Raw genomic sequence first — 25,820 nt, 5'->3', positions numbered from 1 at the left:
AGGAATTTTTGCTCTGAATCAAATGTGTTTCAAAATTTATATAATTTTGTGGAACAATCATTGACGTCCAAGTTCGCAATCATTGATTAATGACGATTTCCATAACTTTACAAGGAATGGCATAATCGTTACCAAAAGAATCAGCATGTGTAGGGCACTATTCTAAACAACTTGTTGAAGGAATTTTGTCAAAATATTGAAAGCGACGCAAAATTCGACGGTAACATTTGAAAAGGCATCATGTACATTTTGACACTTTCTGGGTTATTGTATATTCTGAAAGTACTTCTAATAAGCTACCTCTCCACCAAAAATGAGCAAAAGTTACTTCAGTAAAGTCTGTTTAATCATGATTTTAAATAAAGTAACATAAACAAAATCTCTGCCATCAGCAGTCCCTGTTTATATAGCCCTGTCAACCTGTCAAACAAAAGGCTACATAAACCTCGTGACGAAAAAAAAGCAACATGAAAAAAGCGCCATGTACATTCGGCGAAGAAAAACGAATCATAACAAAGCGCCCCCCTCAGTGACAGCAGGGTGATATCGACGTTGGTGCTTTCAAAAGAAGTTATGTTTGTTTTTCTCAAATAAAATTACGGAAATAATGTTTTATTGAATACAAGATTGAATATGGATGATCAAGTATCAACAAAAGCAACGTTTTTCATCGTTTGTTATCATTAGAACATCTTATTTTGCTTTTATATAAAAATGGTAATTGAAAATGGATGCTCAACAATCAAATGCGTTTTTCTCAAAACGCATGGTTTGTACATGATGCTTTTTGAAATGTTGGCATCGAATTTATATCTTTGAACGAAAAATCATGACAATGTCTTTACGTTAAGTGTAAATTTACATTCAAACTTTTATACAATGGTACTCAAATATGTTGGTGTAAAATATTTTCAAATCATTCCTGTTCTTCAAGTGTTCAGCAGTGAATTTTATCATTGGGGCGTGGCTTATTATTATGATGAGCATTTTTCTTGCTAACTTCACAGTAACCAAGCTTTTTGTTTTTTTTATACAGGCTAAAGTCATGTAGAACTATTTAAAAAATAAATGAATAAATAATCTATTTAATTTAACACTAGCACATTTTACTATCTTTTCATAAAAGTACGATTGTAATGTAAACTCAAATAAATATTTTGTTTGAAATAACAATATCACATCTTTTCTGGTTGGATAACTCTTGAAGATTTGGATTTCCTTGCAAATATTTCTTTATCATTAAGCGCTTGGTATTAGAATTTTATTTTAAAACAATTACATTTCTATTTTTTCGAAATTTATATTTTTTTTCAGACAGATGTTTCAGAATCAATTTTTTAAGTGAAGTCCCAGACAAATCAAAAATGTTTTCCCTGCTTACGTAACAGTTTACTGAGTTAAGTGTTACTTCAGCAAGGAAAACGTAGGCCACGTCCCGCAAACGACCCACAACGTCTTCAGCAGGGCAAATAGCTGTGAAGACCGCAGATTTATGTTTTTTTTACAGGGCCATGTATGGTGGCAAAGCTTTCACCTCATATGCGGTAGTTTGAGAGTGCAATTGCATTTGATATTTTTTCCTGAACTTATATGGACACCTTAGGGCAATCGACCAATACCGTAAACTGGGGTCAATCGGGACACATGGGGCGAATGTTGGAGCACAATATTTTGATTTTTCTGGTTGGATTCGGTTATAACAGAGTCAGGCCAACAAAATGTGTACATCCATTTCCAAATTTAAAAGCTTTAAGTGCTCTAAAAACTGCTGTCCCTATTCAGACTGTAGTCCCGATTCACCCCAGATTACGGTAGTAGTTTAACATTAGCATGAATCATTTTTTCATTAGTTAAGTAATGACATTGCCACTGAATCCGCATTGTAAATATCGCCTTGATACTCTTGAAGGAATTTTTTTTTTTCTGTTTTTGAATTTTCAAGAAAATATTATTTTGTAAGCAATATATCTAATTGAAAAAAACATGAAAGCCACAAAAATATATCATGCCCCAATATGTTTTGAAAACATAATAAAAAAAATAGGCAGATTTTTTCCCTGCTGACTTCACTTTTTTTCACTGCTAACAACGTTGTGGGGGCGTGGCCTACGCTTTCCCTGCTGAAGTAACACTTGGCCCAGTAAACTGTTACGTTAGCAGGGAAAACATTTTTGATTTGTTTGAGACTTCAGTTTGAAAAAAAAATCAATCAATTCTGGAACGCGTAAGCAGGGTGATTTCGTCCGTGACTTCAGTTGAAAGAATCAATTATGAGACACGAATTTAACTTTAGAAAAAAATAATAAATTTTCAAATAATTCAAATTTATGTCGCTAGGAGTTTTTGCCTTAATGTTCCATGGTTTTTGTAAAATTGCTCTAAAATACATTCTAATGTCAAGCGATTAATAGTAAAGAAATTATTAAAGGAACTCCAAATCTCTAATAATTTGCCTACTATTTACGAAACGATTTTTTTTTCATATTTTCGCTGCTTACGTTAGCGGTAATTATTTGAACAATTTCCAGCTGATTTGATCAAATCAGTATTTTTTGTATATTTCAATGCAATTTAATCTCAGTTTTTTTTAACTGGCCCGCGAGCCGGTGATTGAAGATAAAAATTACTAGTATGTATATTTTTTCAAACTTTTATCAAAGTTATGTTTGCTGGCCACATGAGAATCGATTCCATCAAACAAATCATGAAAATGTTGGCAATTGTTAATTAGACGATCAAAAATGTAAAAATTGAGCAAAAAGGGTTGGTCAGGCCTGATTTAGCTAATGGAGGAGAAGCTTTATTATCGGATGTATGTTTTTCATCATAAATAACGTAAAAGTTACTGAGCCAGAAATAAACTTAAATGTCAGAAGAAGCTAGTGTAAAATTAAATACAAACTACTAATTTATTTTTTAAATAGTTCTACATAGACCTTAGCTTGTATAAAAAAAAAAAAAAAAAAAAAAAAAAACAAAAAGCTTGGTAACTGTGACAAAAAACTGTGAAGTTAGCAAGGAAAATGCTCATTACAATAATAAGCCACGCCCCAACGATAGAATTCACTGCTGAACACTTGAAGAACAGGAATGATTTGAAAATATTTTACACCAACATATTTGAGTACCTTTGTATAAAAGTTTGAATGCATGTTAAAATACTTAAATTATTATTTTGGTTTGAAAACGCCGATTTTTGTGATCCGAAAAAAAAAATGAAACTATTGGCACTACGCCCCCCGGGGCATGGCCTTCCTCTAACGTGGGATTTCTGCTCCAGCGCCTCTGACGAGACAGGAGAAACCGGGACCGACGTTTTACTTCACCATCCGATAGAAGCTCAGTGGATAAGGCGGGAATCGAACCCGCGTCTCATAGCATCATCGGGATCGGCAGCCGAAGCCGCTACCCCTGCGCCACGAGACCCATGACTATGAATTTTCTTCTGGCTCAGTAACTGATACGTTAGCAGGGAAAATATTTGTTCAAATTCGAAGGCATTGAAATACGTAAAAAAACTTATTTAAGAGCGAGTTTTTCACCGATGTGAAACAGGTCGTATCGAGGTGCTCCGATTTGGATGAAACTTTCAGCGTTTGTTTGTCTATGCATGAGATGAACTCATGCCAAATATGAGCCCTCTACGACAAAGGGAAGTGGGGTAAAACGGGCATTGAAGTTTAAGGTCCAAAACACATGAAAATTCTTAAAATTGCTCGCATTTCCGTAAAACTTCATCAATTCCAACTCTCTTAGATGCATTCGAAAGGTCTTTTGAAGCCCTTCAAAATGTGCTATAGACATCCAGGATCGGCTAGACTTTTTCTCATAGCTTTTGCAAATTACTGTTAAAAATTGATTTTTTTAAAACCTTAATAACTTTTGGCAACAGCCTCCAACACCCATAATCCCATAGGTCAAAAGTTAGGGAATTTCATGGACTATAAGCCTACGGTATTAACTTTTTGGCCAATCGCAGTTTTTCTCATAGTTCTTCGATTTTTCTAGAACAAACATTTTACAACGTTAGTTTTTGCCCTGTAGGCCAAGAAGACGGCACTTTTTGGTCTCAATTTTGTCATATTCGGAATCCTCGGTCAATTTCACGTAAGTTAGAAGTATTGGAATTGTAATTTTGATTTAAAAAATAATTAAATAAAACATTTTTGAAAAAAGATGATATATGATATATATATATATATGATCAATACGTCAAATGCTGTATCAAGTAGGCGAAAACTTGTTTACCCCTAATCCGACAAAATTCTAAATAATATTTTAATCAATTCTAAATGGCATTTTTTCCAATCAAATTCAAAATTCCAACACCTCAATCTAATGTAAAATTTTCTGAGGATTCCGAATATGTCAAAATTGAGACCAAAAAGTGCCGCTATGGAGGCCTACAGAGCAAAAACTAACGTTGTAAAATGTTTGTTCTAGAAAAATCGAAAAACTATGAGAAAAACTGCGATTGGCCAAAAAGTTAATACCGTAGGCTTATAGTCCATGAAATTCCCTAACTTTTGACCTATGGGAGTATGGGTGTTGGAGGCTGTTGCCAAAAGTTATTAAGGTTTTAAAAAAATCAATTTTTAACAGTAATTTGCAAAAGCTATGAGAAAAAGTCAAACCAATCCTGGATGTCTATAGCACATTTTGAAGGGCTTCAAAAGACCTTTCGAATGCATCTAAGAGAGTTGGAATTGATGAAGTTTTACGGAAATGCGAGCAATTTTAAGAATTTTCATGTGTTTTGGACCTTAAACTTCAATGCCCGTTTTACCCCACTTCCCTTTGTCGTAGAGGGCTCATATTTGGCATGAGTTCATCTCATGCATAGACAAACAAACGCTGAAAGTTTCATCCAAATCGGAGCAACTCGATACGACCTCTAGAACAAACCGAGCAGAATCTACAAATACTGCCTCTTAAATAAATCAAAGCAAATATATTGTTGAAAAGATTGCATTTACGATAAAAATTATAGTTTAAAAATCCTATTTACGTTAGCAGGGAAATTTCACTTTCCCTGCTGTCTTCACAATTTTTTCCCTGCTGACGATGTGAAGTGAACAGGGAAATTGGATTTCAATGACGCCATCTGGTGGCCAGTACGAGAACTAAAATTTTCCCTGCTAACGTTTCCCTGCTGAAGTAATATCAGTTTCTTGGCACACTGAAAATAATTTTATTGTAAATTCAGCATATATTTACCCAAAATCCGTGTAATCTTTGGTTAACTTGTTAGTTTACATTTTTTCCACGGAATTTCTGCTCCCACCCCTAAATGTAAACATTTCCTTTTTGACGTTTCGGGCAGCCGGCTGATTCCAGTGTTTTCCCGTGTTGTGTTGGCCGAACAGGAACTTTTCTCCAATTTTAATCCGCAAAAGTGATAAAATATGTCCTCGAAGGAACTAAAAGCGGCCCTGAAGGAGGCTCGCGAAGCAGTCAAGAACAAAAAGTTTTCCGATGCCATCAAATTGTGCAATGTAAGTTGTTTTCTTTTCTCCTCTATAGGAGTAACGTTACATTTTTGATCCTTTCGCAGAAAATCCTCCGCGAGGACAAGGAAAACTACATGGCCCTTCTGCTGATGGGCGCTTCGTACCAGGAGACGGATAAGAAGGAAGCGGCCTCCTACCTTAAGCGTGCCCTCGAGGCAAACTCTGACCAAACGGTGGCGTTGCAGGGGTTGGCCACCTGTGCCGATGACCGGGATCTGCCGGAGGTTTGCGAAAAGTTGCTCGCGTTGACGCCGGACAAGTATGGCGATATGCATGGGAAGCTGCTGGGGGTGGCCAGCAGGGGAGAGCAGGTCGAAAAGGTGTTGGGTATTTTCGAGCGGGAGACGTCGAAGGAGGGGGAGCCGGATCGCGTTCGTTCGGCGTTCCAGTGTCTGTCGAAGGTGCTGCTGGCTGATCCAGCGCTGGAGGGAAAGCATGAGACGTTGGTCGAGCGAACGCTGGAGTTTGAGGTGGACAATCCGGAGGATCCGTTTTTGCATGATAAATTTAAGCGATATTTGAAACTGTTGTACAAGCTGAAACTGCATGAAAAGCTCGTGCGGAAGGCTTGCGCGATGCACGACCGGTTCCGGAACGACAACTACCCGCTGGAGTGGATCTGCAAAGTGTACGCCGAAGAGCTGATTGATGATTGTAGCATGGAGAAGCTGCTAACGAAACCGCTTCAACAGTACATCGACGCAGCGATTGAGATAAAGTCGGATTCCGCGCTGGCGCTGGTCGCCAGTGGAATCTTGAACTACCGCAGTGGGGAAATGACCAGGGCAAAGGAGTTGCTACGCAAGGCGGACTCAGTTCAACCAAATTGGTCCATTTGTTTGAAGGTGCTGGCCGAGGTGTACTTCCGGGAGAAGGCGTTTGGGCTAGCGGAGAATATCTATCGTCAGCTTAAAATTGTGAATTCGAATTTGTTTGTTGCTTTGGTGGAGGATGGCAGCGTGGAAAAGCTGCAGGAAGCTTCCAAATACTGCGTTGATTTGCAGAAGGATTGTGACGACGAGAGATTTTTATTTTATTGTGCAAAAATGAATTTGCTTCTGGGAAATCTTGGAGATTTTGATGGCTTCATGAATAAGCTAAAAACTTTGAACGTTTCCCAAGATCGTTTGGATTACCTGAGCGCGTTGCGATTGAAATCCGATGGTAAGCCGCAAGAAGCGTTAGAAATCCTACAAAAGCACGAAAACAGCTGCGACTGTCTGCTAGAACTAGCCAAATTGTACTACGAGACCCAAAACGTGGAGCAGAGCTTCATGGCCGCGCTGAGGGCAACCAAACTCGACCCAAACAACGCCAAATGTTTCCACTGGCTCGGCAAGCTCTACCTCCACAACGCGGACACGGCCCGAGCGCGCAAATGTCTGGAAAAGTGCATCAGTCTCAATCCGGCCCAGAAGGAAGCGATCATTCTGCTCAGCTCGCTGTATCGCACCCTCGGCGAATGGGACGCCAACTCGAAGCTGCTGCAAAGCTCGGTTGCGCTCGGTGCCACCGGAAGCGGTTCCGCGTGGGCCCATCTCCAACTCGGGCTGCACCATCTGGGCCAGCAAAAGCACGACGAAGCAATTGCCGCCTTCCGGACGGTGATCCGGTACGACGTGGCCAACATCACCGCCTGGGAGGGCTTGGCCGACGCGTACATGGGCCGGGGTTCGTACTCGTCCGCCGCAAAGGTGTTTGAGAAGACGGCCGAACTGAAGCCGGAAAATCCGTACCCGAAGCTGCAGCTGGCGAATATTAAGAATGTGAGTTTCATGAAGTCTTCTAGATTGCCAATATTTAATTTTAATTTCCGCTAGATCCTTCGCCAACACCGTGACGCCGTGGCGCTCTTTGAGGAGCTACTCTCCACCAACGAAAAGTACTTTCCCGCGGTCAAGGGCATCGCCGAGTCGTACGCCGGTCTGTGCTACTACCGGCTGGGTCAGCGCCTGGTCGGCAAAGCCCGCGATCACGCCCAAAGTGCCGTCGATTACGTAACACGAGCGATCAAGCTGAAGCCCAACTTTGTCTGCCTGTGGAAGCTGCTGGCGAACGTGCTGGACACGGTGGCGGAATTCCCACGGCCACGGTCGCACCTGTTGATCGAGGGTGGGCTGGCGGGGGTGGCTCACCGGAAGAATGCGTTGTTGGAGGGGGAGAAGCTGTTCGAGTTGGCCAGTCGGTGCTACAGCCGGGCGATCAAGATCAACGGGGACGACAGTTTGCTGTGGTACGAGCTGGCGTTGAATCACTATCGGCGGGCGACGAGGTTCGGAACGGTTCGGGAAGAGAGTGTGAAGAAGTTGAGTTCGGCGGTTGAGGCAGCGAAGCAAGCGATCAAGTTGGAACCGAGCAGGTGGCAGAATTGGAACCTGCTTGGGGTCATCTGTGCCAACAAGGAGATTAATAATTTGGCCTTGGCTCAGCACTGTTTTATTGAGGCGATTTCGGTTGATAAGAAAACTGCGGCCGTGGGTTGGTCCAACTTGGGTGTGATGTATTTGCTGCAGGGATCGATCGGACTGGCCAACAAGGCCTTCGGACGGGCCCAACAGACGGACACGACCTGCATCAACGCTTGGATTGGGCAAGCCAGCATTGCTGAACAGATGGGTCATGGCGAAGAGGCGATGGATCTGTTTCGACATTGTACACAGCTGGGTTATCATCCGGAATCGGCGCTAAGTTATGCGCACTGGGTCTGCTCGGTTCTCAGTGAGGAAGATTACAGCAAAAACAAACGAAATCAGTTTGCGATTGAAAACATGCACGCGCTGCCGTTGTCGCACGACTCAATTCAGTGGCATTGCATCGACAAGCACGATGAAGCTTCCGTCGAGGCGCTCAGCTTCCTTGGGAACATCAGCAGCCGGCTGGGACTGTGGGCCACGGCGTGCGAAGCTTACCGAAAAGCGGCGGCCAAAGCCAACGGTCAGCAAAAGGATCACATCTTGTGCGATCTGGGCCAGTGTCTGCTGAAGCGGAAACTGTACTCTGAAGCCGTGGAGTGCTTCCAGCAGGTCAGCGAAGCCACCTACCAGGCCACGGTCGGAAAGGCGTTGGCGTACTTCAAGGCCGGCCAGTATCAGGAATCGTACGCCGAGTACGAAGGCGCACTAAACTGGCTGGCCACATCGGACCTGGAGAAGGCCTACGTGCTGATCGCGATGTCCGCCATGGTGTACGCATTCCAGGGCGAAGCCGACGCCAAAACGATTCTGTTTCAATGGTAAGATCGTCACAACTTTGTAACAACAACAAATTAAACCCATTTCATTTCAGCATCACCCTACCCGAACCGCCCATCGAGGCTCTCTTTTCGGCGTGCGCCCTTGGCCTTCTGCACAAAGACGCCGTCCTCACCGAGCTAGTCATCAAGGAGCTGCGCAAGTACGAGGACGATCCCAAGCACGGCCACCACGTGGTCTACCTGGTGTCGCAGTTTTACTGGGCAAATGTACGTTAAACTTTATCAACTCAAACAATTTTATAACTCATTCCCCCTTCCCAGAAACAAAAGTCCCAATCGCTGGCCTACCTCGTGTCCCAGGTGCACAAGTGGCCCGCCCGGGCCAAGCTGCGTCAAGTCTTAGCCATCTCGCTGCTGAAAAACCATCGCACCCCCAAGCAGAACCTGATCGTGGCCAGTGGGATTGCGCAGAGTGCGCTGGTGCTGGATTTGCACGACCGGCAGGGCAGTACGCGGGCCGAGGATGCGGCCAAATGGCTGGCGGTGGCCAGCGAAGCGGTTCGGCCGGTCGACGAGCGGCGGAGGCGCGTTCTGGCTCAGAAGGCGGTCCACGTGGATCCCACGTGCCGGGAGGCGTGGAGCTCGTTGATTCGGGTGTTGCAGGCCAAAAAGTGAGGAATGTCGGCGGGGAATGTGATTTGATTGTTGAGTTTGGTGGAATAAATTGGAAAGTGAGTATGTGATATTCATAACTTAAATTTTGTTTTACCTAATTGTTTATTTTAATATACACTAGACCATTCACAAACTAGGGGAAAAACCATTTTAAGCCTAACAAGCGGTCGTGTTTGAATGATGCTGGATAATCTGGAGTGTTCCTTAAAATTTACTAAAACCAAGTACACCAACGAGTAAAGCAACTTTTTGTGAACATTTCTGTTTATTTTCACTTTTACTAAAAGTAATTCTATTCCTTTTACAAGCATTTTTAAAACATATTTCCCAAACGTATTCTAATCATTCGAGAATGCATTGAGCCACGCCTATTTTCCTATTTTCACCTTAGTTCTCTTTTCTTCCAGCGCTTTTGGTCTGCTTACTGCCGTTCTACGCATAATTGTCCCATGTTCAAAAAAGTGCAACTGAGAAAAACGCGATTGAAATTGTTCTACCGATTTCTGTGTTTCTACGCATAATTGTCCCGTGGTTCCTATTCGCCCTATGTGTCCCTAATCGCCCCAGTTAGCAGTTTATCACCCTTAATTGTAATTCTATTGCTATACAACAGATAAACAAGACATAATGGTTAGTAAAACTAATGATTCCGTGTAAGAAAATACTTGGTGGGACAATTATGCGTAGAAGTTTAACGATGGGACAAACAGACTTGGTGTTGTTTTCAATGAGTTTCCGAACAAAGTACCAGATTTTATGTTTTTTTTTCTTAAAGTACACATCAAACTAAACTTAAAAATGTAATAAAGTCAAAATCGTCCAAAACTGACATGGGACAATTATGCGTAGAACGGCAGCTTAGTGCTGCCAAAATTGATAAAATTTTAAGCAAACACTCACGAAAAGTAGCATTTATAGAGAAAGTTTCCTGGCATCACTAGCTCACTCCAACAGGCGCTGCGGTGGTGTTGGTTGGTGGTTCGGTTTTCTTCAGCCTTCGATTGCAATGGGTCGTCAAAAATTAAACGTCAAAAGACTTGGCGCGTTTGTTTTTTTTGATGGCGCTTGCTAATTATTTACATGTTTCGGGCCTATATTTCAAGTGAGTGACCAACTAATGTGCAAAAGAACATGTTGCCGAAAGTTGGGGGTAGTTTTGTATCGAAAGCGCCGTGAAAAAGTAAGCGAAAGGGAAAAGTTGACTTTGGCGATATTCATGAAGCGTTTGAGGGTTTCTCGCGTGTGTCACTGTGTGTGTGCGCCAACAAAATGGTGAGAAATGGTTTCGCAAAATAGAAATTATGATCAAAAGTGCATTAAATTTGATCTTTTTGGCCAGTAAGTGGCATAAATTTGCGTGCTTACTCGAGGCGGTGCTGTTGCTGGTAAGTTTATAGCCTAAATAGTATTTTTGGAGCTTTAATCAAGCATCAAACTCTCCATATGACGAAGATAGGTGTTTGATTGGAAAGGGTATATTTCCCCTACGACATTATTCTTAATTTACTTTTCAATAATGGAGTTTTTTTAAAGGTCCAATAAACCAAATTTCCAGTTTTTGCTTTTTGGATGTTTCTGAAATCACCTTGAGTCAGGGGCACGGTCAGGGGTATTAAAAAACACCAAAAAAGCAAAAACTGAAAATTTGGTTTATTGGACCTTTTCAGAAAAACTCCAGAAATGTTAGTCGAGAAATTAAATGTGAGAGTGTGTGCAACATGGAGTTAAACTTTCTGTGAAGTTGCTGTGAAGATTACCATGGCACTTTGAAAAGTTTAACTCCATGTTGCACGCACACATTTAATTTCTCGATAATCTTTATTTGCCCCCATTACAACCTTACCCAATTTTGGGTGCGTCTCTTCTGATACAACTTGTGCATAAACCAAAATGTGGGTCATATTGTGTAAGCGTGTGAAATTGCACTCATCACCTCTCTAACTCGAACACCTTGCCCCTTTGTTTTGATTTCGAACCGCGCGGCTTCGCGATTTTTGCAAGCAGAGTCATTCCAAACGTTTTCTGCAGTCGATGTTGATAGTGATTTTAGTTAAGAAAGATCTTCCAGAGTGACCATTTCCACATGGATCAAACAAATCAACCAGATTGCGGAGAGCAACAGGACGAGGCCGGTTCCAGGGAGAATGTCCCCCAAAACGGCACCTCGGAAACCGTGGTAAGTTGTCAAATCGGTTGTAATGAATAATATCAATCGCTCATTTTTAACGATCGGTTCCAGAAATGCCCCGAACCACAGAAACCGGAAGTGACCCGTGACCTGAAACGGCTAGCTGGACCACTCACGGGCCAAACCGTCAAACGAAAGAAGAAGCTATTTTTGTACGGGAACTACGACCGCTACTACGGCTACCGGAACAACCGCGAGGCGCCCAAGGAGGACGTCCGGCTGCCGGTTTTCATGGAACAGCGCGCGTTCATCGAGGGCAAGCGCATGTTGGACATTGGCTGCAACAACGGATCGTTGACGCTGCTCATCGCGGAACATTGCCGGCCGGCGAGCGTGGTCGGAATCGACATCGATCGGAATTTGATCGGAGCCGCGCGGAATAACCTGGCGGTGAGGCAAAAGGCTTGCGACTCGGAAGCGCTTCAAAATGTTCAGTTTCGGCATATAAACTACGTTTACGCGGACGAAGAACTGCTGGAGTGCGAAAAACCGCAGTATGACGTGATATTCTGTCTGTCCGTGACCAAGTGGATCCAGCTGAACTTTGGCGATGCCGGCGTTAAATTAGCGTTTCGGCGAGCGTACCGGCAGCTGCACCCGGGTGGTCGATTTGTGTTGGAACCGCAACCCTGGGATAGTTACAAGCATCGGAAGAAGCTGTCGCCGGAGATCTTGGCGAACTTTCGGGCGATCCAGTTCCGACCGGACGCGTTCCGGGAGTACTTGCTGGGCGATGAGGTTGGCTTTCGGGAGGTTATGGAGTTGAAGATTCCGTCGGGTGGTGCGGGAAGCAAGGGCTTTCGGAGGCCGATTTACGTTTTTCAAAAGTGATGATTAGATTTAAGTTAGTTATTTGAATTTTTCAATTGAAATTTACCCAATAAAAATGCAGGAATTTTCTCAAGGAGAGCACAGTCAAAGCGGTTGTTGATGGTACTATTTATTTAGTTTGTTTCTGATAAACTTTGTACATCATTCCTCAATAGTTCTGGGATCACAATAGCTTTCAGTAAAATCACTGACAAAAAGCATCAGCGCGCGCGCAAACACACGTTACCTTGATAATTTAAGCTAGCGAAAGCTTAAAGTTTGATATGCTTCGAATCCATACGATTTGTAAACGGCTATCAAACGATTCTTTTCTATCTACAATCGATGAGAGGTTTTCCTAAATTGATGCTGTTTCGGTGGGGTCTGGGACATTTCGCCTAATGTTGTATCGTTGATGTGATTTTTTTTAGTAGAGGAATTTCCCATGTGTTCGGCAGGTTAAGGATTTTCAATCAGTACAAATTTTATGAAAATTATTGTTGATTGATTGACCTTATTATTCCAAGATTTTTTTTCTTTTACATCTGAATGACAACATGTTGGAAATAAATAAATTTGTTCAATTACCGCTTGAATCCAATAATATTATTTATTATTTGTGATAAAAAAAAAGAAATGGAAATTTTACAAAATAAAAAGATTTAAAAAAAATAAAGATCTTGAATTCAATTCAAAAATTAATTTTGTTAATATTAAAAAATCATTAATATAAAATGTAAGAGCGAGTTAGGTGCGTCTTGATTTTTGGCAGTTTTGAGCCCCTTGTTGATTTTTTATTTCTTCAAAAACCGCTTAAGCTCACTCCACAGAACAACTTTGCCGAAGAGTGCGAAAGATTCGTCAACTATTAAAAGTGTTACACAAATTATAACACCAGCGCTGAAATCTTCAACCTTCACTTTCTTCTGGCAGCACTTGCTGCCACTGCTGAAAATATTGAGACAGGCGTCGCGACGCTCATGCAACCAAGCAAGCTGATGGTTGCTAGAAGAGCTTTAAGGAAAAGTTAAAGTTTTCAGTGGCGGTTTTATAGATTCTAAAATATTCTTAATATTTGACGAATCGTTTCGCACTTTTCGACAAAAACTGTCTCGAGAAAAATCAGGAATTCAAACATTAAACAATTTTGCAACACAAAAAAGGAAATAAAGAATAAAAAAAATTAAAAAAACACCAAAAATGCAAAAAAATAAAATTCAGCATTTGAAAAATCAAAAAATTGAAAAGTTAAATTCAAGTTTGTTAATATAAATTGAAGTCATAAAACTTTAAATACCGTCAACTGGGGTGAATTGGGACACATGGGGCGAATTGGGACAGCAGTTTTAACCATGTTAGAGCACAATATTTTGATTTTTCTGGTTGGTTTCGGATAGAACAGACTCAGACCAACAAAATGTGTGCATCCATTTCCAAATTTAAAACCTTTAAGTGCTCTAAACACTGCTGTCCCTATTCAGACTGTAGTCCCGATTCACCCCAGATGACGGTACCGTAAGTACTCGATTATTCACGAAAAGCATGACCGCGTTCCTTCCGAACTCCGTACTTAGTTTTAAGCGATTGATTAAATTGCTAATTTTTCATCAGCGATGAGCGAATTGGTTTCTTCGATCTTCTGAAATTGATGGCAATCTAACGATCGTTTGTAATTATCAGGTTTAGGTTTTTTGTCATCCACAACCTTTTGGAAATTCGATTCTTTACTATCATTAAGCAAATTTCTTGCACTTCAGCGAAACGACATTCGGCGAGTTGTCCTACAACCGTTTCGGTGATGATGTTTCTAGATAATCTTTTACTAACTTTTAAAATGTTCGAGAACCTTGATATATTTTCGAGTGCGTTCTATGCGATACGTTTTCTACAATCTATGTTTCATGCAAAGGCTTAAGTAATTGAGATTCCAGCCGAGATTTGTTTTTAGTTCAGGATGGTTCCGTTTCGTTGGATAGCGAAAAGTGTTGTACCTTGTGTGCGTGTGTTTTTCTTCTGAATAAGTTGTGCGTTTCATTACTCTTCCCTAAACAGGATAATCACACTCGTGCGTCACATCTAAAGCAATAACAAAATTACGGACTAACTAATCGGATAGCACAGAGTGCACGCGTATAGTGATTCATAGATCGAAAGCATTTTTGGAAAGGCAACAAGCTGAGCTAAGCAAAAACGACGAATTTTTCTTTTAGAACGTAACAAATAATGGCAATTTTTTTAAACATGATTTCAACAATCAGCTCTTTGTCAACCGAAAAAAGACATTTCTTAATCGCTAAATTTGGAAGCCGAAAATAGAGATTTTCAATAATACCTTCTAGCTAAGCTTAAGAATTGAGCAACAGTGTTTTGATTAATTCTAGTGTCGAAGAGATATTGCAGCGCGTGTGGTTTGGGCCCTCACAAGTTCTCCGAGTTGTGCCGCTGCAGCACGCTGTTGATTTTGAGCCGCAGCGGAGACAGGTCAAACTTGGCGAACCGTGGCAGCGATCCAAAGCGTCGACTCGTCCCAAAGATTGAGGCAGCCTCGGGGGCAGCTTTTTTGGAGGAGGAATTTTTCTCCGCGTACTTGCTGCTCGAAGATGATGGCGAGTTGCTGCGCGCGATTGTGGCGTACTTTTGGTGGTGGAACACCAGCAGCTTTTCCGGTGGGCTGTTTTCAATGTTTTTCGTGGGGGACGTGTCGAGTTGTTGGGGGGTTGGGGCGGCGCACCGTTCGGAACTCGCGCTACGGGCGCTCAGTTTAGACCGGCTCGAGGAGGGTTTTTGGGCAGATTTGCAGGCACGCGGCATCGTGGAGATACCCGGCGGGACGTGATGCTTGCGTTGAGACGATGATCTTTTGATGCTGTTGCTAGGGCTCTCCTTGGGTTTTGGGCTTTTACGCGGGACGTGGCTTTCAACCTTCTTGGGCGTTCGGAAGTCTTCGTTCGGGTAATACGAGGGAATTTTGTCGTCTATCGAGTTGCGCTGCTTGCCGGAACTGCACACGCTGCTGGTGTTGCTGTACATGCTGCTGACACCGCTGCTCGTAGAACTGGATCGACTAGCTTCCTCGCTAGCACCAGGTTTACCATCCATGTCCATGTAGATTGATTCCACGATTTCCAGCGGCTTTCTCAACTCGACTTCCTGCAGTTTGAGCCGGTTGAATCCCGTCCCAGGTGCGCCCATTTCGCAGTAACCCTCAGTCGTCTCAACCGGAACCGGTTCCGCCATCGAACAGCTGAACCCTACCAGATTGACCGTCGAGGAATTGCAGGATCCGTTCAAATTGGGAACAACCTTCTCAGAAACATTCAGCATTCCTCCGCCGAACCTGCTATCGTCACCTCCGTCCTCTCCGTTGATCAACAGATTCGCCAGAGATTCCTCGATCGACGGACATCTCGAACCGGGTAGCAACTCCGTCGACAAATAGCAGTCCTCCTCGATGTAGTCCTCCACGTCACGCTGCACGTAAAACTCCGAACTGCACGAACCCTCGTCGGACAGATTGTCCCCGCACGTCGCCGCACTTCCACCATCATCCACCTTCAACGCACTCAAATCCGGACTGGAAAAACTGTTTCTCTTGTTTTCCGAAAACCGCAACCGCGCCACCTTGTCCCGGTACACAACCTTCTGGTCTGGCTTCTTGACCTCCGTCGCCGACACTTTCGGCGTCTTCACCCCCGTACCGGACGATCCGCTGTTGGTGCGCCGTCGCCCAAACATCGTCTCAAACAGCTGCCAGTGCTTCTTCTTCTTCAGGTAGTCCGACTCGGGCGACGTGAACGATCGCTGCAGCTCGAACTCATTGGTGTGAGATCGTGGCCGGGGCGGCAGCGGCGGTGCCTCGTCCTCCCCATCCACCGCCAGCTCGTCTGCACTTCTCTCATGCTGCTCCCTAATATCGGTTAGTTTCATCTCCTCGTAGATCCCCGACACGACGGACGCTCTCGGTCGAAACACTCCGGACGCTCGGGCCGGATCGAATATCTCCTCGTAAATTCCAGACACCCCGCTAATTCGGCGCAAAAAGACCTCCTGCTCCGTCGCCGCAGGCGGCACATTCGGCAACGGTCCCAACTTGTCTGGCAGCGCATCCGTCGCCGTCGTCATGTCCTGCGTCAGTTCCAGATTCTGGTACACCAAAAGCTCGTCGTTATCCCCCGGGTGCATCTCCTGGCGGATTTCGTGCATCGGTGTCCGGCTGGCACGTCGCAGCTGCAGAATTTCCTGCCGGTACAGCTCCAGATTCCGGATCGACTTCTTCATCCAGCGCAGGTGCCGTTCGCAGAGTAGCTGGGACGCGAGCGCAAAGTACGCGCAGCACCGCTTCCGGTTGTGCTTCCAAAACAGTCCGTACGAGTGGGCCCGGGTTCGGGAGGTGGCCATCTGCACCGTCAGTCCCGGGATGTTGATGCGCACGATCAGGTCGGTGGTTTCCTCCGTGGCGGACTTGAAGAAGGAGATTTTCATGTAGCACGGAAAGCACTTGACCGCCTCCACGCGCACAAAGTATCGCGTCCAGGACTGGAATGAGAGTGCGCACATAGTCATGAGTTAGAAATGTTTGTCGCGTATTGAGTGTTGTTATCGCACAGGAAATCCCAGCTGTGACGCAAAACTATAAAGTATGTTTTTTTTTATCCCAGTCTTGAGGGAATAACATAAATTGTTGGTGAGTTTCGGTTTCTGGAATTTTATCAGCGGTAAAATTATATTTTAAAACGTTACTTAATCCACCCTTAGGTAATGCGGGTAATGCTATCTAAAATAGATACAAAAGGTCGAATATTTCAGTGATCTATCGACTTTTTTTTTTTTTTTGGGGAGGGTGATCTAGCCGCACATCGTTGATGCCTCTAAACTGGGCCCTCGTCCTGTCACGTCCGTCAGTAGTCTTGTCGTACATTACAACTAGAATCAGATCTGCCAATGAATTAGTACACTTCGACCAAATAAACACTGACTCTACAATAAATGCACAGTTGTGTGTTATTCATAAGTCCAAAATGTTCAATTATTCATATAAGTCCTAATATTCATTTGCGGATAACTACCTAACTTGAATTGAATACAAGATTTAAAGCAACCTATCCGAAAGCTACTCTTATCTCAAATCCCCGACATTTTAATTATTAACCAAAAAAAAAACGTTTCTTTTAAAACCTGTCTGGCTTCTTTAAAAAAAAAAAAACAAAAAAAAAATAACAGTTGATATTTTACAAGTCGTGAATTGAAAAAGAGACGACCATTTGTTCGTCAGAATTCCAGTAGATCCTCGATTCACAACAATGGTCGATACAATCATAATCCGACAACCGTTAGTTCAACAGATCAACGAATTTAGTCCGATATCATTTCACTATTGATTGATCGAGACTCTATGGAAATTTTGACAAATCAGAATGGTTTTCATGCTACTTGAATGAAAATCACCGATTCTGATAAAATTACTAAATTCACTGTTACTAATTTTGTCCCTAAATAACTAAAGGCAAAGTATAAAAAGTTGATATTTATAGTTAAAATCCTAAATTCTACAATCACTATTTTTTTAAACCCGCATCCTAACCTGACACCCACATTAAGATAGGGAAAAATCACATATGTAGCGGTTCATTGTACAAATGTGATATTTCCACTATCAGAGAACCTCCTTGTCTCGATGACAGCTTACCGGCCATCGATTAACCCTCTAACGCCCAGAGCTGTTTGCTTATCGTAAAAATAGTAAATGGTTTAATTTTGGTACAATAATGCAGGAAATACTTTACTTTGACCCACAAACATCGAATTGGGGCAAAAAAGTAGAATTTGAAGTGGTGCACCAGAGCACCATCAGGAAGATGAGCAACTTTTTTTTAAACCACAAAATCTCGTTTTCTTCAAATCTATTGGTTCATTTGTTTGAAAACGCTTCGAAATGTGTTAACAACGACTTATTCTTTGCTGTAAGACCATATTTCTGAAGTATTAACTACAAATTCTAAAATCTCTGCATTTTCAGGTTTCTTTGATTGGCTCATTCAAAACCCACAAACAACCATTTTCATGAAAAATGAGGAAAATAATGGAATTATCTGTCTAATAACAATGTTTTGTCTTGTTTATGAATAGTCAAAACGTTTATAAACTTTTGTTTTGATAGAAATAAGCTTTTTCTGTAATTTAGAAAAAAGTGCTCCTGAATATTTAGTTGCTCATATGCCTAGGTGGTGCTCTGGTGCACCAAATGAAAAAGGTTGAAAAACACTTAAAACCAGTCCAAACTCACAATGTTGTTCACAGGGGTTCTTGTCCAAGGTTCAAATGATAGCAAAATATTTTTTGTTTCATAAAATTTTGTGTTTGGTAATTTTTACGGACTTTCGAAAACAGGTCTTATTTATTTCCCTAAAATTGGCCCATTTTTGTTTACATTTCACACTGTAACTTTGCTTGTGCTTAACCAAATTTGATGAAATTTGGGGAGATGTTAGTATACATTCTACATGGACAGCTGCAACTTAAAGCACAATGAAAAGTTGTGTCAGTTCCGAGATATTTGAGTTCAAAGTTTTGGTGCTCTGGAGTAACCATGGGCGTGAGAGGGTTAAGCCCTGAGACTACGCCAAAGTGGGTTCTCGCAGCATGAAGTGGTGTCCATGTGTAAAAATGGAAGCTTCAGCAATATACTGAACACTTCGATTTTAATTCCACATCGAATCAAATCATACTCTTTGCCAAACAAGCATCAAATCTATGACACTCATCATGACAAAGCCCAGGGTATTTCAGTGATCTATCAACTTAATTCATTAATCATACCGTCACATTAAGTAGTCAGATCTTCATAATTCAGGGCACTTATGTGCTTATAACTTTGGACAGGGTTGTCAGATCTTCAATCTTTTGAACTCGTTGGAAAGGTCTTTCGAATACCTTTCTAAAAATGTATAAAATGACGGGGTTTCTTTCAAAAACCACCCTTTTTACAATCTTCTGGGCTTTTATTAAAATCGTTTTTTTAGCATAACTTTTGAAGTACTTAACTCAACTTGATAATTTTCAATAGCGGCTTATGGGACCCCAAGACGGATCGAATGATACCAAAACGGTCCGAATTGGTTCAGCCAGTGCCGAGATAATCCAGTGCATTTTTTTATAAACATCCCACCACACACACATACATTTGCTAGGAATTTGATTCTGAGTAAATATGAATACATGAAGGTGGGTCTAGGAGGTCGAATTAAGAATTTGGGTTTTCGAGTGAGTTTATAGTCTTTCCTCAGTAAGGTGAGGAAGGCAAAAATCGTGCAATTGCAAATGTTCCATACGAGCACGTTCCAGCAATAAAGTATAGTAATTTGTACAATTGAATCTCCCAAGGAATCTCCAATACTTATCAACGGTGCGGTTTTACTACTGTGATTCTAAGAGTTTGAAATACTTTAATACAAATAAAGCACACACACCACATTTCAATTGGATGTATGGGCTTACAGATATATGCTAATTACATTGCTCATAACTGAAAACATATTTTTTTCAGTGTAGTATAGTAACCTGGATAGTTAATTAGCTTAAATCATCAAAAAAAAAAAAAAAATGAGTTATTTTGAAAAGTGGTCAAAGACAATCTTATGGGAAATTGGACGAGCTTTTCGGTAAAAATATTTACGATACTGAAAAATCAAGTCTGTCACATAGAAATTGCAAAAAACCATCAAAAACCTATTTTTTCAACATTTTTATTTTTAAAACCGCTGTAACTTTACAAGGATTGGACTTAGGACAGTAGTCAATATGGAGACTTTTATGTAAAATTGTCTGGAGAATCGATTCCCACTATCGGTTTTTGAAAATTTTGAGGTTTAGAGCACTTTTCAAAAAAAAAACAGTTTCAGTAAATGATTTTTGTATTTTTTTAGGTGAGTTGCTCCATCCTGAATTTTTCTTGAGTCTTTTTGCAACATTTTAGGCTCTTCACAAAAATTTTGAACGAAAAAAAATCGTGGGCCCCTCCTCAAATTTGACCTTTAAATTTAAAAATCGAAAAATCTCGTAAAAGTAGTGTGTTTTTCTTTCAGTGTATTTTTTTCGAAAAGCCCGTCAAACTTTCTACAAGTATGTCTCAGACCACTTTTTGATACGATGCAACGGCTTCGAGATACAGAAATTTTTAAATTCCGAATTACAAAAATATTTAAAACACTTACGCCCTTCTCAAATGTCATTATCGAGTGGAACTGGCTCCATATACACAAAAATGGCTTATATAAGCGTAGGATAACATGTCTACAAAGTTTCATTGAAATCGGAGAGGGTCGAGAAAAAAGTACCTGAAAAATTCCTGTTTTGGGTTGGAATTGCTCCAACATTAAAAAAAAAAGAAATCTGGAATTCAACAATTTGAAATTTCATAATTTTACATATTCAAATAATAAATAAAATAGAATTCAAAATTTGAAAAAAAAAAACGTCAAAAGTACGAATTATTAAATTGAAAACTAGCGAAATTTTTACAATTGATTTTTTTATTTTTTTTTAAAAGAAAGTTCTTAAGTTATGAAATTATTAAGTTATGAAATTATGCAATTATTAAAGTATTAAAGTATGAAATTATAAAATTATTAAATTATTAAATCAATAGATTATTAAATTTTATTTTTTTGCCATTTTCGTAGTTCGGATTATTTTCGGAGCCATATTTTAGTTTAGAGAAATTCGCAATTTTCAGTGTAAGAACGGGCCTTGACCGATCTTATGCACTAGGTTCCCGACGAACACGCACTGCCCTTACACCTACATCTCACCCTTGCTCTGAGTCAGTACGAGCAGCACGCTAGAACACGCTTTGAGTGTTCGTGCCAGGCATGCACACTTTCTTTTCCGGTTACGCATTTTAACTCGGCCGGGGGTGGTACATTAAGTAGGGTTTGATGTAAGTATAAGCGTCTAACCATTTAAAGTGTGCCTATCAACTTTCATAAATAGTAAGAGAATGATGAGCGTATTTTGAAGAATAAAAATGAGAAGCTAGATGTATAAGATGTAAAATTAGACAATAGTTAATAAATAGAGATACAAAACAAGCTTAGATTATAGTAATGATAATTTATAGGACAGATAAAGAATTATTCAAATAAATAAATTCGCAATAAAATCAAAAAGATTAAGCGAATGATAAATAGACTTGATATTACTAGTACATTAAGGAAAAGTATATTTTTAAGGAAAAAAAAAACAAAACAAAGTTTGTTACAGCAGTATTAATTGATAGAAAAGAGTGGAAAAGCTTTGAGAGATAAGAGAATCAAAAGTTAGTAAAATTAAAATCAAATGTTGGATATTAAATAGAAGAATCAGTGAAGAATTGGGAATCAGAAGAGCTAAATAAAAATAGGAGATAGGTGGTAGCTGATAATGAAGAGAAGAGAAACCCCGTTGTGCGATGTTTCAGGTACATCCACAGCAGTTGACTCAACATACTGCGAATCAAAACAATACCGTCTACAATCACAAATTACTTCCCTTTCCCACATTGTCGCGCCCCTTTCTTTTAGCCGCCTCGACTCTGACCCGCGGTGGTCAAAGAAGTGCTACAAAAAATGCTAATATTGTTTCAGAAATGGCAAAAAAGGTTTAACTTGGTGCAGGTGGGATATGAATCCACATCTGATCAACGGTACTGATCCAAATGCTTTCTGTATTATTCTTTTTTCGTTTGAAATTTCATTCATTATGTTACTCTCTTCTATGTTTGTCGCGATTTTTTTATATGGCGCGGATTTCGCGCGGATTGGGTTTTGAGGTCGGCGCGGATCTGGCGCGGATTTTTTTCGACTTATCCGTAACAACCCTGTAATGCGTTAAATTTATTTTTTGCATGTCAAACCAAAAAAAGGCTTTTAATAAAGTTCTTTACAAATTCTGCTATTTGGGACCACAGATCGTAAAAAAAACCGTAAAAGTTCGGGATATTTTTTTAAACGTTCTTTCCTGTTTTTTATGTTCCTTAAAGCTATGGGACTCCATATGTTAAAGAACCATTTCAAACAAAACTTTAGATATTCAATTCACATTCACGCTGCGAAAAACCAAACGGTCAATATGCCACTATGATGGGAAATTTGCTTGACGACGATTCGATGACGAACACTAAAACGCGTTTTTCTCGGAATACATGATTTTGCAAATTAGCCGAATTTTTAATTACTTATGGGCACTTTAGCACAATCTTACATCTATTTTTAAACACCATTATTACAGGCCAGTAGTCCACCGGCTTAAACCAGAAACTTGCTAATTTTCACCTGTACAAACAGGTACATGTTTTAAAACGTAAATTTTACAACCTTGAGTGAGCTCATTTACACCCTCCGCTGCCCAGAGAGATGCCCTGTATCACAGAGGTGCAGTCTATCTGGTTTCTATAGAGGTAGAGAGAGAGAGACAGAGAGCCGAGCGCTGCCAGTGCTGATGGATGGTGCAAATGATGCAGTTTACATTCTTTTCCAGAACCTGTACGTGTCGACATCCGCCCGCACCCAAGCCGGTTCTGTTTGGCTTTGGGGCAACACACACAATAGACGGATGTGGCGCGACACTTACCTTGAGGTGAGAGAACTCCAGCTTCCGCTCTCGGATGTCCAGCTTTACGTCCATAAACATGCTGATGACATTCTCCTCCATTTTGGGATTTGGGGACTCTACCTCTGCGCGTTTGTCTGCCTGGAATCGATAATTGCAAATAATTAGTCCAGTTGAGGGGTTGTTCTTCGGGTTGTCGTTAATCCTAATGCTGACTTAATCGTTTGTGGTCTCTCGATCTAAAGTCGTCTGGCCAAGCTCTAAATTGCGCGCCTCGCTGGGCAAAATCTCACTTGTTGGAATTAGCAAAAACACACAATTTAACAACTTGCACATACAAACAGACACACGAAAGTATAACCATATTATTTGCCCAGCTTGGCTCGTGACAATAGCCATTCAACCGATAATAAAAAAAAAGATCTTGTATTCACCTATTGACGCCGATACAGGCGTTGCTGTTGGTGTTGTAATTACTGGACGTGTTGAGATGAGCGCACACTTTTTCCTCTATTTACTCCGGCGGACACAAATTTGTTCCGTATCACGGTGACCATCAGCTTTGCACATGATCCCGCCAACACCTGCCCCTTTCGAGTTTCTCGCAATTGCGACTTTAATTTTAACGTTTTGTGAAAAGTTTAACTCAAAATGTGCCCAAAATAAAAGCTGGACCGAAAACGCAAAATTTGCAACCACCGCGGCCGCACGCACCACACCCGACGACGGAACGAAAATAAATTATTGGCAAACAGAAAACCTTGCCTTCGTTTTTGCGCCTGCCCAGAGACTATATGCGATCTTCACCGACTTCGCGACTGACAACAACTGCATGGAACGGAGAGATGCACGCGTTTGAAAATGTAGGTAAAGCATGGACGACAACGCCAAACATGCACGCTTGTGAACTTTTCACGATTTCACGGCTGTCTTTAAAAATGAGCAACAAAATACAGATTAGTAAACCTGTTTTAATCCTAAATTGTGATTTTAGCACAATTTGCAGACATTTTTGCGAATATTCTATAATGTTATGACTTTAAATGCACTCAAACAGAAGCTTTTATTTTTCGCTACTTTATATCTATACACTCAAACCCCGATAGTTTGACACTAATTGTTGTCAAACGAACGGGGCACTTTTCAGTTTGACACCCCCTTTACACAGAGCTCACGCACACTACCAAAAGATTGGTTTGATAGTAAATGTGACAGTTCATCACTTTTTAGTTTGACCTTGCCAAACCAACGGGGTACAAACTAAAAAGTGTCAAACGAAAAATTGATCAACCATCAAGGGTTGAGTGTAGTGACATGGAATAAAGGAGTCTGTGTGAAGTGTATTCTCACTTGGTAAAACTCTGCGAGTATTCACTCCATCTTCTTTACCATTTTGGTGCATTAAATTTCATGCCCTTTGTCAGGTTTATAGTCAGATTACTAAGCAACTCAGCATTTAAAACTTTGCAACGTGATTATTAATCTGCCTGTATGGAACATTATTCATTCAAAGCCGGCAACTACCTGCATGAGGCATAGAGTCAAGCAAAGAGTTATCTAAGCCCGGTCTCACGCACACTACCACCCATTTGTTTTGCTGACCGGTACAAAATTTAACCTCAACATCATGTACACAACTCTTTACTGCGTCTCCCACCGTGGACGTTGGAAAATAATGCCGTGAATTTTACCGTGAAAAAAAAGATCGCTGTGATTGAAATGTACCTTAAGGTACGAGCATTCTAAAACGAGTTCAAGTGTATTTGTGAGCGTTTGTAGAGAGCGTTGCAAATAGGGAAAAGGGCCGATTTTAGGCTTCAATTTGCAAATGATACTGTTGTACTCGTTCTACGCATGATTGTTCCATGTTAAAAAAGTAAAACTGAGAAAAACGCGATTGAAATTTTTCGACGGATTTATGTGGTTTCAACACGTACGTACTTAAATATATTAAAAGTACCTTTCCTAACATTTTTTTTTCTTTAAAAGTTTGATAAACATTTATAGTTAATTGTACTTACTTTAGTAAAACAGTGGAAACATTTTTTTGTTGAGAAATACACTCATCCGACATATCAAACTTCATCAAATTGCATGAAAAGTAATTTTGTATCAAAATCAAACCGATTCTGCAAAACCGGTTCATTCAACCGGTTCAAAAGTTGTACCGGCTCAACATTACTATCACAAAATGTATCAATTGCATGAAAAGTCATTTTGTATCAAAATCAAACCGATTCAGCTAAACCGGTTCACCCAACCGGTACAAAAGTTGTACCGGTTCACCATTACTATCACAAAATGTATCATCCGACTTATCAAACTTCATCAAATTGCATGTAAAGTCATTTTGTATGAAAATCAAACCGATTCAGCTAAACCGAAAAACCCAACCGGTACAAAAGTTGTATCGGTTCACCATGACTATCTAAAATGTATCATCCGACATATCAAACTTCATCAAATTGCATAAAAAGTCATTTTGTATGAAAATCAAACCGATTCAGCAAAACTAGTTCACCCAACCGGTACAAAAGTTGTACCGGTTCACCATAACTATCTCAAAATGCATCATCCGACAAATCAAATTTCATCATAATGTATCTAAATCAAACCGAATCAGCTAAACCGGTTCACCCAACCAATACAAGAGTTGAATTTAAATAATTTAAAGAATATAAAGAATTTAAAAAAAATACATTGAGATTTGAACATGTATTGTATGAGATATAATTTTGACAAATTCACTGTAACGCATTTTGCACGGGGTTTTTTTGTGCACCCCCTCCCCCCCAAGCCCCGCCCAGAAATCTAATAGTACAAATATTTTTTTTCTTGGAGTAGACATTCTGACGATTCT

The 25,820-nt window shown here is 40.8% G+C and overlaps 3 protein-coding genes across 3 annotated transcripts; 2 read left to right on the top strand and 1 right to left on the bottom strand.

The window, feature by feature from the left end:
* The first annotated feature begins 5,298 nt into the window (after positions 1 to 5,298).
* On the top strand, positions 5,299 to 9,471 carry LOC120422370 (tetratricopeptide repeat protein 37). The gene is made up of 5 exons (XM_039585779.2): positions 5,299 to 5,495; positions 5,555 to 7,276; positions 7,331 to 8,742; positions 8,796 to 8,970; positions 9,025 to 9,471. Exons 1-5 carry the CDS (start codon positions 5,406 to 5,408, stop codon positions 9,376 to 9,378), a joined length of 3,753 nt encoding a protein of 1,250 aa, XP_039441713.1. The 5' UTR covers positions 5,299 to 5,405; the 3' UTR covers positions 9,379 to 9,471.
* A 1,851-nt stretch (positions 9,472 to 11,322) lies between these two features.
* LOC120422367 (probable RNA methyltransferase CG1239) lies at positions 11,323 to 12,486 on the top strand. Its single transcript, XM_039585776.2, has 2 exons — positions 11,323 to 11,554; positions 11,618 to 12,486. Exons 1-2 carry the CDS (start codon positions 11,462 to 11,464, stop codon positions 12,395 to 12,397), a joined length of 873 nt encoding a protein of 290 aa, XP_039441710.1. The 5' UTR covers positions 11,323 to 11,461; the 3' UTR covers positions 12,398 to 12,486.
* Positions 12,487 to 12,488: 2 nt separating this feature from the next.
* LOC120422366 (uncharacterized) lies at positions 12,489 to 23,798 on the bottom strand. The gene is made up of 3 exons (XM_039585775.2): positions 23,395 to 23,798; positions 22,982 to 23,101; positions 12,489 to 16,912 (listed from the first exon to the last, which is right to left on the bottom strand). The coding sequence occupies exons 2-3, from the start codon at positions 23,060 to 23,062 to the stop codon at positions 14,795 to 14,797; spliced, it is 2,199 nt and encodes a 732-aa protein (XP_039441709.1). The 5' UTR covers positions 23,063 to 23,101; positions 23,395 to 23,798; the 3' UTR covers positions 12,489 to 14,794.
* Between the last annotated feature and the right edge of the window lie 2,022 nt (positions 23,799 to 25,820).

Source organism: Culex pipiens, chromosome 3, assembly GCF_016801865.2.
Source record: "Culex pipiens pallens isolate TS chromosome 3, TS_CPP_V2, whole genome shotgun sequence".
Lineage (NCBI taxonomy): Eukaryota > Metazoa > Arthropoda > Insecta > Diptera > Culicidae > Culex > Culex pipiens.
The sequence above is the reverse complement of the archived record's forward strand: the minus strand, read 5'-3'. Positions and strand labels throughout refer to the sequence as shown.

What these genes read in the sequence shown, in the direction of transcription:
- LOC120422370 (XM_039585779.2), top strand. Translation starts at nt 5,406, where the DNA reads ATGTCCTCGAAGGAACTAAAAGCGGCCCTGAAGGAGGCTCGCGAAGCA. An exon ending in ATGCCATCAAATTGTGCAAT is followed by an intron (nt 5,496 to 5,554) that starts GTAAGTTGTTTT and finishes ATCCTTTCGCAG; the next exon opens with AAAATCCTCCGCGAGGACAA. An exon ending in AAAACGATTCTGTTTCAATG is followed by an intron (nt 8,743 to 8,795) that starts GTAAGATCGTCA and finishes ATTTCATTTCAG; the next exon opens with CATCACCCTACCCGAACCGC.
- LOC120422367 (XM_039585776.2), top strand. Translation starts at nt 11,462, where the DNA reads ATGGATCAAACAAATCAACCAGATTGCGGAGAGCAACAGGACGAGGCC. An exon ending in ACGGCACCTCGGAAACCGTG is followed by an intron (nt 11,555 to 11,617) that starts GTAAGTTGTCAA and finishes GATCGGTTCCAG; the next exon opens with AAATGCCCCGAACCACAGAA.
- LOC120422366 (XM_039585775.2), bottom strand. Translation starts at nt 23,062, where the DNA reads ATGGAGGAGAATGTCATCAGCATGTTTATGGACGTAAAGCTGGACATC. An exon ending in TGGAGTTCTCTCACCTCAAG is followed by an intron (nt 16,913 to 22,981) that starts GTAAGTGTCGCG and finishes CTCTCATTCCAG; the next exon opens with TCCTGGACGCGATACTTTGT.